Source organism: Colius striatus, chromosome 1 (assembly GCF_028858725.1).
Source record: "Colius striatus isolate bColStr4 chromosome 1, bColStr4.1.hap1, whole genome shotgun sequence".
NCBI lineage: Eukaryota > Metazoa > Chordata > Aves > Coliiformes > Coliidae > Colius > Colius striatus.
Window position 1 is genome coordinate 53,422,387 of NC_084759.1, and position 16,968 is coordinate 53,439,354.

The 16,968-nt window shown below is 43.8% G+C and overlaps 1 protein-coding gene across 4 annotated transcripts in view; it reads left to right on the plus strand.

Moving 5' to 3' along the window:
• FARP1 (FERM, ARH/RhoGEF and pleckstrin domain protein 1) overlaps nucleotides 1–16,968 on the plus strand; it is a 217,848-nt gene that overhangs the window by 180,324 nt on the left and 20,556 nt on the right. For 2 of the 4 annotated variants that reach the window (XM_061996128.1, XM_061996142.1), the window contains exons 14-16: nucleotides 2,692–2,882; nucleotides 6,113–6,202; nucleotides 8,423–8,556. In XM_061996128.1, coding sequence (XP_061852112.1) covers nucleotides 2,692–2,882; nucleotides 6,113–6,202; nucleotides 8,423–8,556 — 415 coding nt within the window. The remainder of the gene's footprint in view (nucleotides 1–2,691; nucleotides 2,883–6,112; nucleotides 6,203–8,422; nucleotides 8,557–16,968) is intronic. The other 2 variants (XM_061996132.1, XM_061996151.1) reach the window with 1 other exon arrangement.

The following is a 16,968-nucleotide window of genomic DNA, read 5'->3' on the forward strand; positions in this document are numbered from 1 at the left end:
TGATATCTCAGAAGTGACATCCTAATAATTGCCTGTCAATCAATGATTCCTTTAGGGTAAAAGGTGAGGAATTTCAGTACCTTGTAAATAAGACTGGCCTTCTTCCTCCTCCTCCTGTTCATATTCCATAGTATATAGTTGTAAAGTAGAGCCTGTACAAATATACTGTTCTGTGGCAGGAGGTCAGAAGAAACACTGAGAAAAGACTGTTTGGTTAATGCAGGTTATTTGTTCCTCACCTCCGTGTAAAAGAGAAAGTCACTCTGCAGCATTGCCATGACCCATCAGCATGACACATGTCCTGATTGCTTGGCGATGGGAGAGAGAAGAGCTTCCATTTTCATTCCTTCATGATTTACTGACTTTCTCACAGCAGAATGCATTTGCTTCCCACTTCCACCAGAACAACATCTAATGTGTTTACCTTTATGGCTGTGTTGTTGTAATTAAGCCCCAGAATGTGCTAACGCAACAGCGTTTTGAGGCCTTTTTGTAACATAGCCGCTTTTTTATACCTAGCTTAATTTTCACTGGTAGGTGGTGGGGGTTGGATTTGGTCACTGCTTATGTCCACATTGATACCAAAAAAACAAAGGAGAATGTAGCATTTCAACTTGCTGCAAAATAATGTTGAGTATGTCAGTGTTGTATTGGTGTGTGAGTCTTGAATCAGTGGGGTTTATACTCAATGCTGTGAGCCACCAGGCACATCTTTTTGTGATCCCTTCCCTAACACTTTCCCCAAGTCATGTCTTCCAAGCATTGGCTAGGAAATCTTTTTAATTCCTTGTCTTATTTGATAGCTTATAGTTTGAAGTACTGGAGTTATACTGATAAAAATTCCAGGACATCAGAAATTGTATCTAGGGTTATAAATAGGTAGGTAGATATGTTGATCTATCTATCACAGATAGGTGCTATTTAACTTCTAGACTACAATGCCTGTGAACTTCTCACAGAGGTGCAAATCATTTATTCGCTGTCTTATGACAGGCATAGTGCCAGAATTTCTTTGTTTCCACGTTTGAGGTGATGATATCACTTTTCTTATGTCTTTTGTAACGTAGAGTTAAGTACTTTTAACCTTACAACCTTGCTATTAATCTGTTTTCACTATTTCTCGATGAATTCCGTTTCTTTTGAAAACGCTGTGTACAGTTACGTGCTAGTGTCAATAAAATTGACATTTGTGTAACAAGCTGTGGCATTTTCTCAAATTATGCTGAACATTGATTTAGTGTGAAACTGTTGGTAAATCCTTTCTTGTTAGCTGTAATAATACAGACCTTTATATCAGACAAATACTGCTTTGAGTTTGATTTATAATAGGCTACAGAACTGTCGTGGTTACGTAAACTGATAACTGTATTGTTTTATTTTCAAAGGAATGACATATAAACATGGACTGATTTGGAATTGGAAAACATTCATGTTCTAGCAATAAATTTTGAGTTCTTCCAGAAAATAAATAGGTTTTACTACTGGCCTAATTATATTTATTGGTGCCTCTGTTTATTGGAGTATCTCAGCTGTGTTGCAGGAGCAGTTACCTATCATAATCTAGGGAGGACATAAACACGATAGTAAAATGTTTTGGACCTTAATTAAATACAGTGATGTATGTGTTTTACATTTAATCCTAGACAGCCTATTAGCTGTGATAATCAAGAGCTTGTAGCTTTTTTTTTAGTTGGATTTTAATGTATGATGCTAAAATGGTACAGACTGTAAATGTTCTTCCATGTGACAGATCCATCTTCTAAAACAGGGTTAGATTTTTCAGAGCTTTGGAGGAGGGGATAACTGGGAACACTGAGCATTTTTGGCAGACTCTTCCATTTGTGCGGTCAGTAGTCTGTCTGCCTCCCAGAAGACAAAATGCTAATTTCAGCAGTATTTAATGTAGTGTTTGTGATTCCATGGAAATGTAATTCATTGTCTAATTCTTTAACATTTTTTTAATCCAAAATCCAATGAGAGTTTTATATCTGTGATAATCTAAAGTTGTCATGCTTTGTGCATTAAAAGTATTGCTTTTCTTATGTAAATGTAATGCTAGCATTTCCATCCCAAACAATCAGAGGAGCATGGGAAGACCTACAAGGTATAATATACATACTTGTGTTGTGTGTAGAAATTGGACAACTAGTAGTTTTTTCTCCTTTCCTGTTAGATCTGACTGATCTTAGCAGCAGCACTGATATAGAAAGTCATTGTTTCTTTTTCTCTATACTTCCACTAGATAAATTTGTTCTAACTTACATCCAGTAGCTCCCTATGAAGTACCATTTGAATCTTTGAAGTTCTGCTTTCCTAGAAAAAATGGCACTGCTAGGGTGACTCCCTTGTCGTTGTGCATATCCTCCTTCCATAAAGTGGATTGCAATCGTGAAAAATTTGGCATTAATTTGATGTATAGCAGTAAATATTGCAGCTCAGTCTTGTACGTCTTGATACCTTCCCTACAGAGAAACTAATTTCATCCAGTTTCATCTGCTAAAAGAACACTTCAGTCCCTTGATTAACGCAAGCGGATCCAGCTCCTCTGGCTTCAAGTCCATATGGACTAGTTTGAGGATCCTGATGGCTTGTAGTGTAATTTCACATGCTGCAACTTAAGGTTATAACTCTTTTTGGTACTTTCTGGAGAGAGCCTGTCCTAACTGATTTCTCTTTTACCATTTTTTTTAGCAGGTTCTCTGACTGGCAGCCCTCACCTTTCAGAGCTTTCTATCAATTCCCAAGGAGGACCATCAGTGGCAAATATGTCTTTGTCTCCAAACTTGAGCCCTGATGCCAAGCAGTCATCTCCCTTGATCAGCCCTTTACTGAATGACCCATCATGCATCAGGACTGATGAGGAGGAGGAGGTCAAAAGAAAGGTAAGGCTGAGGCAGTTGGCCTTGGCTCTCTTCTCCACGTTGTGTTGCAACTACTGCCGTTTGTCAAAGTGGCTAATATCTAGACCCCATGCAGTTTCCACACAGAATCATTACAGTTGGAAAAGACCTTTAAGATCATAGAGTCCAACCACTAACCTCACACCGTCAGGCCCATCACTAAAGTAAGCCACATCCCTCAGCACCTCATCTATGCATCTTTTGAATATCTATGCGGATGATGACTTAAAAGACCTTTAAGATCGAGTCCAACCACTAACGTCACACTGCCAGGCCCATCTCTAAACTAAACCATATCCCTCAGCACCTGACCTATGTATCTTTACATCTCCAGGCATGGTGACCCCACCACCTCCCTGGGCAGCCCGTTCCAATGCTTAATAACCTTCTTGGTGAAAAAGTTCCTCCTAATGTTCAATCTAAACCTCCCCTAGTGCAACTTAAATCCATTTAATCATGTTCTATTATTTGTTACTGGAGAGAAGAGATGGACCCCCATCTCACTATAACTCCTGTTCAGATAGTTGTAGAGAGTGATCGTGTCTCTCCTCAGCCTCTTCTTCTGTAGGATAAACATCCCCAGCTCTCTCAGTTGTTCCACATCAGACTTGTTCTCTAGACCCTTCACCAGCATTGTTGCCCGTCTCTGGGCACGCTCCAGCACCTCAGTGTCCTTCTTGTAGTCAGGGGACTGGACACAGTGTTCAAGGTGCAGCCTCACCAGTGCTGAGTACAGGGGGACAATCACTTCCTTGGTCCTGCTGGCCACACTGTTTTTGATACAGGCCAGGATGCCTTTGGCCTTCTGGGCCACCTAGGCAAGCTGCTGGCTCATGTTCAGCCAGCTGTCAATTAACACCCCCAGGTCCTTTTCCACAAGACAGCTCTCAAGCCACTCTGCCCCAGGGCTGTAGCATTGCGTGGGGTTGTTGTGTCCCAAGTGCAGGACCCAGTGCTTGGTCTTGTGGAACCTCATCCAATAGTCTTCAGCCCATCACTCCAGCCTGTCTAAGTCCCTTTGAAGAGCCTTCCTGCCCTCAAGCAGGTCTACATACTCGCCCAGCTTGGTGTCATCTTCAAATAAACTGAGAGTGCGCTTGAACCTCTCATCCAGATCATTGATAAAGATGTTACACAAAACAAGCCCCAGCACTGAGCCCTGGGGAACACCACTGGTGACTGGCCACCAATTGGATCCAACTCCATTCACTACGACTCTCTGGGCCCAGCCATCCAGCCAGTTTTGCGCCCATATCAGAGCAGGTCCATCCAAGCCATGGGCAGCCAGTTTCTCCAGGAGGATACTGAGGGAAAGACTGTGGATGTGGTCTTCCTGGACTTCAGTAAGGCCTTTGACACAGTCTCCCACAGCACTAACCGGGTCATCTTGTCATAGAAGGAGGTGAGATTGGTCAAACAGGACCTGCCCTTCATAAAGCCATAAAGCTTTCATCATATAGCCACACAGATAACTTGAGTTGGTTGGATCACTTGGTATCTGCTGTCCTCAGTCACAATGTGTCCAAGAGCATCCCTGTGCTCCTGAGGCCAAACTCAGTTTGGAGTGGGTCAGGCTGGAACCATAGAACTGCTGTAGCCAAGTGCTCAGTGCCCTGGATTCGTTCTCCTGAACAGAGGTGTAGGAGTTAGAGGGCCCAGCTCCTCTTTAAGCAGCAGAGAAAAGGTAGGTAGCTCAGTGTCCCTGAGGTTAATGTGGGATAAATCTGGGGCAGTCCTGTTGGTTGCAACCTGAAGAGCTTGTTTTGACAGGGTCTCCTATAAATCCAGCTTGTTTTTAAGGAGAGGAGCTTTGTAGTTTGTTGTGACAAGACAGTCAACTCCAGTGTATTAAGGAGGGAAAATGTCCAGGTGACAGAAGGAAAAGGAACAGCACTGGCTGTTTCAACCCAGGCTCTCCAGTCTGACTCTGCTGGGAGCACTGCTGGGAGCAATTGGTAGTGGGAGCAAAAAAATGCTCTTTGAGCCACAGTCTGCAGTGTTCAGCTGCAAGTGTTTGGCTCAGCCCCATCATCACAGCAAAACCATAAGAGCATCACATCCAAAACCGCTTTTTGGAGATGGAAGTGATTCTGTCTGAGCCAGGGTGTTCTGGCTGCCTGCTGGCTTGTCCCTCCTGTGCTGCAGGGAGAGAGGGGGGTTGCTCTTGCCCTTCTGTCATCTGTATTTTTCCTGAGCTTGTACCATCTCAGGAGGAAGAAGGAAGGAACTCAGAAGTCTTTGGCTGGAAAGGCATGTGTAAGGAAGATGTCTTTTCCCACTCTGTAGTTAGCAAGATATGTGAGAGAAATTGGAGTAGAAAAGCCAAGAATGAGTTCATAGACTCACGATTGTCTGAGTCGGTCCGAGTTAGAGCAGCCAGTGACTGTTGTATATACCAGATGATGATGATGGTTCCTATGGAGTTGTATACTGACTAGGAAATGCCCACACAGTCTCCCCATGGCATCCCTTTCTAGTGCATCCTCTGTATCTTTGACCTCCAGGGAGGAAATGCAGAAGCAAAAGATCTATGGATCTTTTACTCTTCCTTTTTGCTTCTTGAGCGATGTAGGGCAAGATCAATTAGGATGCTTCAGCTCTTCAGAATGAAGAGGTCACTTTTGCCTCTTGGATAATGCAGGAGGATTTGTTGTGGGGTTTTTTTAATGCTGAAATTTGAAATCTATAGCTTACCCTAAAATCCTTCCCCTCTCTCACTGATAGGTTGTCCAGCTGCACTCAGACAAATCTTCCAGTTTTGATTTGTTTGAGAGTATTCTTACTGTGAATTCTTACCCTGATGAAACTTCTAATAATCAGACACTAATTTTTGTCATTTTGACAGAGCTGACATTTGTCAAATTTGATTCAAATGGTTATTTAGCCTGTAAAGCATTTATTGGTGAATACATCCTCCCCTGGATGTGTAGAATAAGCTGAAAGGAATGTCAGCACCCTAAAGCTGTAGAAATCACATCAGCAGAAAAAAAGACTCTCCAGAACCCAGAGAAAGTGCTAGTTCTCTTTTGTTTGCAAGGAGGGATTGTTTTCACGCCTTCAGGGCTTAGGAACATTCAAGCATGAGTCACAGTAACCACAAGCAAGGGTCACTAGTTTGTAACTCTCTTGGTGATTGTTGTCTGCAGTTTTTTTCCCTACAGAAAGCAGCTCCATAAAAGCAGATGAAAACCTAATGTGTTTGCAATTTGCAGAGATTCCCAACTGAGAAAGCTTACTTCATTGCTAAAGAAGTAGCCACCACAGAACGAACATACCTGAAGGACCTTGAAGTCATCACATCGGTATGTTTACTTGAGCATGACTCATGAAACATGTGAAGCTCTAGTCAGCAGTAGTATTTCATCTGCTCCATTTAACATCTTAGCTGTTCCGTGCTACTTTCCTATTCTGCCCTCTAGATATTCTCTGCAGTGCACGGGAGTACAGCTCTAGGGAGGAAATAACACAAAAAGCAGAAAGCAGAGATTTGTACTGTGGTTAGTAACATGCCCTACGAACCTGTATCAGGTTGGGGAACTTGGGACACAGTTCAGTTATTTTTCCCTTGCTTCTCATACTTTGTGGTTGTAATTACTAAAAATGCCTGTGGGTTTTCAATGACTTCACTTAAAACTGAAGTAGCTCTCTAGAGAAACATATAAATGTTTTTCCCCTGGATTAAATGCCCTCCATTTAACATGAAATATTGTGGAGCACCTATTTGAATGATTCTACGTTTCAGTAAGTGAAACAGTCTGTTAAATGAGTCATTAGTCTGTAGCATCTGATTAGAGTGTGGTTGTTAAAATCACCAAGGCAAAGACGTGTCGTCTTTGCACACGCACCAACAGTATTGTTTAACTTCCAAGAGTAATGTGTGCAGGATTTGGCCTTAAATAACAATTGCCTGTAAAAGAGCACTGGATCCAAATCCCCTCATGGTAGTTCAGCAGGGCTGCCAGCTCCAGACCTCCCAGCTCTTTAACCACCCAGTCTGTGACACTCAGTGATGTGCATTTGGTAAGGAGGACATGCTACAGGGAAGAGTTTGTTGGTATCAGTTGGGAACCAGGGAGAGACACCTTCTCCCCAGCTTCTCATCTGTTGCAGGAGACCACATGGCAGTTACAGCTGATCTGACACCAGCTTAGCCCTAGCCAGTGTAGGCTGGAGCAGCATGGTTGTTATAGGCAGCAAGAGAGCTGTGGCTCTACTGCCTGCTTATGCTGGCTTTCTGGGAAGCCAGAACAACAAAGGATGAGGCCAGATTCTATGGGATGCTGGTCATTGCTGGAGTCTCAACAGCAGACACACTGTTTTCATCTGTTTCACCCAGTGGCTGCAGAAACAGAAGAGCTAAGCCCCATTTCACATTCTGGCCTTTATTCTTGTGGTAGGCAAACTTGAATTAGCTGGGCCACTGAAAGGCATACAAGTGGCTCTCAGCTAGTCATCAGGCTCATCAGCTGTGCTCCACAGATAACTGGGCCAGGAGGCCATTGAGAGTGAACAAGTAGACAGCATCATTGGAAGAATCAGGAGGAACAAGTATCATGTGTGAATTTTGAGACTTGGTAGGTAGAATTTGCAGCTCTTCAGCTCTGCTCACTGCAGAGACACAGTGGAGGAGAAAGAGGCTTGGGAAGAATCTCTATCCCAGGTCTGGGTCAGCTGCAGCTGATGCAGTGTTAATCAAAACTGCTGGGACAGCTGCCTTTGGTCCCAACAGCCTTATAGGCACTGATGGAAGTCAACCATAGATAGGCTGAACCCCTCAGAAGGAGCCAGTAGTGTAACCATGGTGAAGATAATAGCCTGTGCCACCTTGGCAAGTCCTCTAGTCCTGTAGATTTACATCACCCTTAGGCTTATTAAGGAATAAAGACAGTGAAATAAGGACAATATGGAGCAAAACTGAGCAGGAGCCAGTTGCAGTCTTAACAGTATTTGTCACTGACAATTGAGTATTGACTGTCACTGGCTATTTTCTGCTACTAGCATCTTGTCTTGGAAACGCAAAGTACTGTCCTTGTTCACTTTGCAAAGTGCATGGTGTTCTCTGTCTGCACACAGCAACATGGGTTGGTGTGCTTACTGTACTAGCTCCTGTCAAAGGGATTTCAGACAGAACTCAGGAAAAGGAAGAGCATACTGTTTGGTTTTACTGGAATATTTGCAAGGGTTTCAAGTATTGCAATACTCCTTCTCTTGTACCTACAGCATTTGCAAATTCAGTTTGTATTGACCAACCAGTTTGGGCTTGAAAAGAATTTTGAAGATTTGATCAGTGATGGCAGAAAGGAAGGGAGTTTCTTTTTCAAGTGTGCAGGGCCTGACTGCTGATAAGAGCATGGGTTCAGCAGATATGAATATCAGGGGTAGCCTGGATTTGTATTCCTAGTGCCAGCTAAATAAGGTCCTTACAGAGTTAGGAGGTTTTGGGTTAGGAGAATAAAGATGGCAAATGATCATACCTGCTGCATTCCACCTGCTGATAATTTTGCTTCTTTTTTTCTTTGTAGTGGTTTCAGAGTGCAGTGAGTAAAGAGGATTGCATGCCTGAAACACTGAAAAATCTCATTTTCTCCAACTTCGAACCTTTGCACAAATTTCACACTGGTTTTCTCAAGGAAATTGAGCAGAGACTTGCTCTGTGGTAAGACTGTTGTTTGTTATTTAGTTGCGTTGTTTCATGCAGTTTAGCATTTTTGCATTCCCTGTTTTTGCTAACTCTTTGTAGTCTTCTGTAGTGATTCATTTGTGAAAGTCACAGATGTTGGTTATTAAGAGACCTGGATATACTGAATCACGCTTCACTCGTGTTTACTTGACAAACTGTTGTTCTGATATCTCAGCCAGGTACAGACACATGCAAATGAGATCACAATTCAGGATGAAGCTTTCTCTTGACAAATGTCAGTGTTTCTGTATGGCAGCTCCTCTGAAAAAACATGTTGCAAGCAAGGCTTATCAGTAATAACGAGGGAGCAGCAAAGAACCAGCTCCTGTTTCTGTCAAATAGGTGTAGGCTGTGGGGGGAGGATTTCGGAGACCAGCTTCCCATTCTGCATCTTTGACACTCCCAGGATCTAAGGTGCACTCTACAAGTTGACAGTGTTGAAAGAGGACACTGGGCTTAAAAATTATGTATCCTCAGCTTAGTGGTGATGGTAGAATGTGTCATTTTGGTGAAATAGCTGTGAAGTGAGTAATTCTTCCCTGGCAGGACTTTTAACTCTGATCGTTTGACCACTGATACCTCAGCAGAGGCGGCACACAGAAGCCTTCTCCTTGCTCTGATTGGACCTATCTGGACTAGATTGTCTTGCTCCATGTAGGCATATTTTTGGTAGTTTATCTCTGTTGCTGTGACCCCGGCTTTTCCTTCTTGGTTAGAAGAATGACAGTGGAAAATCACGTGAAAGCAGAGCAGGCAGACCTTGTGAGTGCTAATCACTTTAATGCCTCTTTAATTAATCAAAACAAAAGCAGAACACAGTCTTGGAGTGTGTGAGTCTAGTGCTTGTGATGCAATGAACGAGGTCATTGAATGAGAGCACAGCACGTTGCAGACTAGTGCTATCCAAACCCACGCTGTGCAGTTCCAGAATTAGTGGGTATTTTCTGGGAAGAGGGGAATATGATACTGCTGCAAAGAGCTGACATCCTCACTCAGGACTCTGTGGTTGATACTTGACGTATGGTTACTCCCAAGATGTGTTTCACAGCAACTCTGCCCATATATCCCCTTTTCCATTTGGGCTGTTACTGTTTTAACCCAGTCAGGGTTCTCACCGATGTTAATTGCTTTCTAGTTAGGAGCATTTTTTGCAGGTACACCAATAAGGCTCTTTCAAATGTTAGAAAATAGGGATTGTTTCTCCAGCTATGGTGTAGGATCAGCAGTAGTCGGGGTTAAGGGTCCATGGTGAGAAAGGGAAAACAGTTTATAAAGGGCCAAGTTCTGCTGTCTGACAGATCGGTCTAATCTTGTGAGCTTGCTGGATGTTGATTCCTGGGGCAGATGTTGAAATAGAGATACCTCCTTTATCCTTCTGGTTTCTGGTGACTTTACAGGGGGATGCCAACCTCCTGTTGAGGTGGGATGTTTTTCAGAAATTGCATGGTGCTGCCATAACAGCCTGCTATGGAAAGGGGGCACTGGGAGTGTAAGGGGGGAAAAATCTGTTACAAGAGAAAAAGAATATTTAGGCTTTTAGACTTCCTATGGTTTTATTTTGTGTCTCCTTTACAGTTAGTCTCCTTCTTGTAGAGCTGAGTAAGCCTTTTGTTTTCCAGCTTTTTCTTGTGTCCTAAGGCTATGGTTTCACAGAGCAGTAAACCTCAGTTTAAGGCTCCTAATAGCATATTTAAACTGCAGTTACCCTATTATAGAAAGTGCTGACCTACTATGAAGTTACTTTGCAATCCAAATTTGTCCAAAAATATTCTGCAAAGGTAACTTTGTCCCAGCTGGGCACCTCATTCTGACTTTGTCAGCTCAGCTATTGCATGTCCTTCTACAGTTAGCATAAAGCCACTGGGAATTCTTTGTTGGCTGCTCTGCTGCACTTGACAGAAAAGCAGTCACATTCCTGCTCCTGGTCTGCATCCAGTTTGCAACAACAGCATAGGCTTATCTAATGTATACCACTGCTGTAGATAGTGTTTGTGTTTAAAGTTCTAGAAGATTTGAATAGGTGCCTTAGGAAAGGAGATGGATTTGCTGGCAGGTGTTATTTTGGAGGTGTTGGTGTTTTTATATAATGCCACAGATGCTGAGATAAGCTGCAAGCAATAAACTCTATCCTATAGAGATTACTGTTTAATTAAACAGTGAGTGACAAAAGTAAACAGCCTCTCAGCATGTAGAAGAAGAAGCTGTTGGCAATGTGGTAGGGTATTTCTTCAGCAGTGTGGACAAGGTCACTTAGTGTCTATATTGCCGTGATTGTTCCTGTGTCTAGGCCCTGGGTGGTTTGAAGCCATCGTGCTTGGGCTGTGTTGAGCACCGCGGTGCAGAGCATTGCTCAGCCTGCACATCAGCTATGTGGCTCCTGCCTGACGGGCCTACCCAAGCCAGCGGCACTGCTGTGGGCAGTGGGTAGGAGTCAAGGCAAATCTGGCTCTTTAAGCCCAGCCAGCAACAAAGCACCATGCAGCTACTCACCCGGCTTACTCATACTCCCATGGTGGAAAGGTGAAGGCTTCAGCGAGATGGGAAGAGACAAGGTAACCAAGGGCCTTGTGGATTGAGATAGAAGCAGGGAGAGCTCACTGCCAGTTATGGTCCTGGGTAAAACAGAATTAGCTTAGGGAAGAAAACAGGAACAGTTTAATCTACCACCAACTAGAAACAGAACAGATAGAAAGCAAAAACAGAGCAGGATGATGAGAAAAATACAACCAGCACTTCAAGACCTCATGAATACTTACAAGTATTTGAAAGGGGGATGTCAGGAGGATGGGGCAACACTTCTTTCTGTAGTGTCCACTGATAGGACTAGGGGTAATGGATAAAAGCTAGAACACAAAAAGTTCCACTTAAACTTAAGGAAAAACTACTGTGAGGATGAGGAAGCCCTGGCACAATGCTGCTGCTTCCTTCTCAGAGGAAAAGGATTCCTCACATTCTTCCCCTCCTCCAACATGGGTCGCCCCCATGGGATACAGTCCCTTCCCTCACTGACCTTGCGGTCTGCATGGTCACTTCTCTCTCATCCAGCTCCTTGCACCACCTCCAACCCTTTCTGTTCTGGCTTCCCAGGCTTTGTCAAGCTACTGGAAGCCTTTAGCTACCCAAGCGTATTGTAGGAGCTTGTCTAAGAGGAAGAGCTTCCCACAACCAGTCAGTCGTCTGTGTTTCCCATGCAAGTAGGATGCAGGGTTTTATCAACTTAAAAGTGCAGTTCAGACTGCTCACTCTGCCAAGACATCAGTGTGTTTGTCCAAGGGTTGAAACCATCATGCTTCCTGTTGGAAAGTCTAGCGGGCAGCCATCCCCGGGCTCTTAAGACTTGGATCACATTGCAGCTGATGCTCTGCAAAAGAGCTGTGAGGAGAGCATGGCCAGAGGAGAATCGTGTGTAACAATTGTTACATGGCTTTGTGCTTTGAATTTGTTAAAACATGTATAGATTTTAGTGTTTGGGTCAAAGAAGCTCTGGTTGTGCACGTTATTATAAGCATTTCTGCTTGCTCAAAAGGCTTCTAAACTGTTTGGATGTGCCATCAAAGTTAGGCCGTTTGCTACTGAACATCTTAAGAGCTGGAATCCTTTTGACCTAATTATGGTTTCTGGATGGTCTTGTTTGTTTCTTGACACAATTCATCCATTTTTCTCTTTAGTACTTCATTTTCTAAGAGCAGCACATCTCAGTGTCTAGCGCATAGTGATAAAGTTTTTAACAAGATGTGAATTGATGCTGACACCACTGCAGAATATAGGAAGTTGCTGTATTTTTCACAGCCAGAATTTCTTTCTGGCCATGAAACTGCAGATTCCTGGTGGTTTATTGCACAGCATCCTAAATTTCCAAGATACTGTGCTCTGGGCATCGTTTTCTGTCTTGCTTGTGGTGTTGCAGGACCAGTGAAGCAGCCCACGAATCCCCTTGAGTTCCCCAACTGGGCTGAGCCTTCTGTTCTTGAGACTGACCATGCTCCTGGGACAAAGCAAAAATGTCCTCAAATACCTGTTATTTGAGGAGAGGAAAGATGACTTTTGGTGGATGCAGGCATCAGGCAAGGCATGGGGCTGTGCCCTCTCAGGCAGCAAGGGAGGAGGAAGGAAAAAGAGCAAGAAGCTGCCTGAGGGGCAGAGGGAAAAGAGAAGGAATAGTACATATCAGGTTGTCCTCTTAGCAAGCACCAGGAGAGCTGCATCTGGCCATCCAACTCCTGGTCCTGGCTACCAGGACTCATCAAGTTGCTCCTCAGCAAGGCTTCAGGTACAAGGCCATTTCCCAACCCTTTTTGCTTTGAGGAAATATGGGAGGCATGCCTCAGTGACTTAAAGCTGGCTTCCTTTTCTCAGGGCCTGAGAGATCTTATGGCAAGGAGGAAGAGGTGTGGGCAGTGCAGGCAGAGCATGACATGCTTCATTAGTATCTGGCCAGTTGAATCTGAGAAGTCAATTAGGTTTTGCTCCTTCATTTATCTAAGCTGTTGAATATGCTCTTTATTTTGCCTACAAGCACCATTTTCCAGCAAAAAAACCCCCAAAACCAAGAGTTAATCTTCCCACACCCCTTTAAATTCTTGTATTACAAGTTTCTGTACTGCTGTCTGTAAATTCTGACAGAGGGTGGCAAACAGAGGAACTGCAAGTTTCCCACCTTGGTCACCCAGTAAGCACTGCAGAAAGTAATACTAGGGCAAGCCACAACAGCCATTTTTGCCTTAGAATGTGCTATCAGGTATCTTGTGTTTTGGCCCTTATCCACGTGCCAGCTAGAAAAAGCATTATGTACTTTGCAGAAATGCAGGCAGGCTCATTTTCTCCCGGAGAAGCTGATATTTTGACTCCCATTTCACAGGCACATCTGAGGAAAGCTGTTACTCAGTAGCACCAGATGTGTCTGAGGAACGTGTGGCTGGTAATTTGCAAAAAAAGCAGCTCTTAGATCTTAGCATATGAAAGGAGAAGGCTCAATCAGGATTCGTGGAAGAGGGTTTGAAAACCTGTAATAAAAAGCACTCAGGGGGATGTGGGAAGATGAGCTAAATGTTGATTTATTAACTGGTTTTTTTGTTTGGGAAGTAGTACTTGTGGTCAGGAAGAACAGCCTGAAAAACTGTTTATATAAACAAGGAAGCAATCCTTACCTGCCTCCTCAAATGCTGACTTCTCAGCTGGTTCTGCGTGTCTGGTGAGAGGGAAAAAGAGGACAGTTTCGAAAGCATCTTTGTCCTATGTACAGAAATGAGGCCTGTATTATAGTACAGTCAGGCAGTGTGGGTTCCTGAGACAAAGACATCAACAGGGGCTTGGTTCCAGAGCTTGCTTTTGAGAGGAGAGTTTGAGTTGTTGAAGTCACTTTTGGATGCTTCTGTGAATTAGAGCTGTGCTACACCCAGATAAATTTGTAATGGTGGGAGAGAAACAGTTGGTCCACTGGTCACACCCAGAGCTACGTTACATTACTCTCCGAGGCTCTCCCAGTGGGATGTGCCCAGGATCATCGCCTCTGAGGAGGTGCCATGGCAACATACAACATGTTGTTGTGTTTTCAATGTAATTCCATGTGACAGTGTTTCTTGCTGTGCTGTCTTAGCATTTAAAAGCATTGTGGACACATGCTTGCTGTAGATTGGGTTTCTCCCACAACAGCCATAGCCAGTCCAAAGTCTCCTCGAAGCCCTGGTGGGACTCTGGGAAACTCTGGTAGTTTCAGCAGTACGTTTCTTAGGCTCTGAGCAGCATTTTGTGCATCACTTATTGCTGCAGCATTAACTTGAATGGGCAGGGCGGTAAAAGGCACTGTGTAATAGCAGGGTGTGAGCAAGGAAGAGGGTGTTTTGCCTTTATCGTCTCTTCTTTTCCAGTTACATAATGTTCCTCTTTTGTAAAAGGCAGTTGTAATGGGGAACGTTGAAGGTATTTCTTAATATTAGAACTTTAATTTATAATACTCTCTAAAAGTCAGAAGTATTTTAGATGCTCAAATACAAGGTATGGCATCCAGGAAGGAGGTGCTGTTCCTGAGCATATAACAGAAGGTCACATATTGTAAAGATCATTGGCTGCAATTGATTCTTTTTTTGTTTTGGCTGCAATCAAAGGTTTTTGTGTTCCCCTGGGGAGGTGGAATTCTCTAGTGAGATCTCTTTCCCTGCTTTTTTGCCATCCCATCATCCCCATCAAATTTCTGTTCCCTCTACTGCCATTCCTGGATGACAGAGGATAGTATGGGCTGACTTGAGGTTTCTTTCCATTAATTTTCAATGTTGAACACTGAGAAATTGGTGTAATTCAAAAATCCAACATATCTGCTTGCATAGTCCCTGCAAGTTAACCTGGTCACTGTTTTTAGTAATACATAAGGTGATGTCTGAGATGTTCGTCAGGTATAAAAGTCAGTCTCGTCCTCTTTGCTTGCAACTGTGCACTTGCATTACTGTAAAAAGGGACTATTTTGAGAAAAATGGGAAATGGGCTTATTACAGAGTAGCATCTGCACTATTCAGCATGATTTTCAGGGGCTTTGGACCTCCCACACAATGTCAGTAGAGCGAGGGCTCATTATGTGTGAGGAAAGCAGCTCCTACGTCTTCTGTGGAGCTGAGGGCCATAAATCAAGTCCTGATGAAAATTTGTATAGAACTTAATCCCTGAGCTCTGCCCCTTGTCACTGACAGATAGATACCATGTTCAAACAGTGACCCGTGAAAACAAGGAGTAAGAAGAACAATTTAGCCATCGATGCACAACAAATGAGCAGCTTCTTCCCCCTCCCAGCAAGAGGAGTGCTGTTATTACAAAATGTACACCACATGGAGAGGTTTCTTCTCTGCAGCTATGCTTTTGGCCACCATCTGATGGGTCCAGTGTCTGGGGGTTTGTTTTGGTATTTTCTGTATTTGGACGCTGTTCTCTTGGGGTTTATTTTCTTCAGGTTTACTTGGGATTTGCATGCTGAGGAGCTGGGAAAGGGCAGGGTAGTGTAGCGGGTTACTGTGAAGTCCCAGACAAGAGGTGGGGTGGAGTGGAAGATAGCTTTAGGAGGCTGATGCAAAGCCATCACATTCCCCAGCACCTAGCTTCTGCTTTCCTTGTCCCTCTGCTCCCCATTACAGCCTACACACATGTGCAACCCATCTCTGAGAGTGGCTGAAACAAGAAGCAATACCCATCTATCACACTTCTTTTTCTCAGGGTTTTATTTCTTCCAGCAATGCAAATCTGCCTCCAACACAGGTTATCTCTGTGACCTGGGCTGAGGGCTCTGGTGTGGCTCAGGTCTTCACTATTCAGCCAGCAGCTATATTAAGACTGTTGCTTTTGGGGATCCCCCTTTTCTTGCTTTTTGTCTCTCTGCCAAGATGCAGAGTAAGATTTGAAAGCCCTCAAACTGTTTAAAGAAAAGAAAAAGCCTTGGACCAGTCTATGGCTCAAAACCAATGAAGGGGAATGTTCCTGATGCTTTACGTGTGGCTGATGTGATGAAATGCTGTGTGGGCAGTCAGTGCCGGCTGTGCTGAAGAGCGGCCAGGGAGTCAACTTTTAGGAAACAAGGACATGACTGTATGATGAGCAACTGCACTAAATATTAGCTGAAGTTCACAAAGTCAGTGGAAACACTCGCTGTGACTTTGGTAGGCCTGATGTCAGTCTTCAAGTAGCTAGCTAGTAGATAAGAAGTTTGCAGCGAGTATTCTAGCCAACCTGTGTTGTAGCCTTGAGATCAGAAAAGCCATTTCTATTTAGAAATAGCAGTCTGTAGTGGTGTACTTAATATTTATCTTGGCAGTAAATCAGAAAGGTATCAGACTGCTGAGGTCCCTTAGATTAAAGCAAACGCAGACACATGAAAAAGGATCGAGGCAATGCCAGAGAGTTAGAGAATAACAAAAAGCAAGAATTCTTCTAGGGATAATTACCAAATACCATGTTGTTACTGGCAGCAGCACAGATTCATCTGGCTTTGTTGTTTCTGGGGCTGTGTGCCACGGCACAGTGTGAACTGTTTGGGACGGGATGCTGCATGCTGGCTGCAGGGGCAGAGGGGGGCTTTCCCCTGCCTCCCGCCAGCTTGATGCTACTGCCTTGGACTTCAAACCTTTGTTGGGGGCACTTTGATATGCACCACTTTGAGCAGAGCTTTAGTGGCTGGGAAGTTTTATTTACAGCCTCTCAGAAGAAATCTTGGTGAGGAGAGCTGCTGGATGGATGGGGGAAGGGAAAGGCAGAGAATTAACTCAATGAGGGGAAGATGGCTTGGCAGGCAGAGGCTTCCTGGAAAGAGAAACTGGACTTTTATCCTCAGGTAAAGTGGAGACTAATCTTGTAATGTTACATTCTTCTACTACGGCTTGTGGTACAGACCATTTCTTGGACATGCTTTGA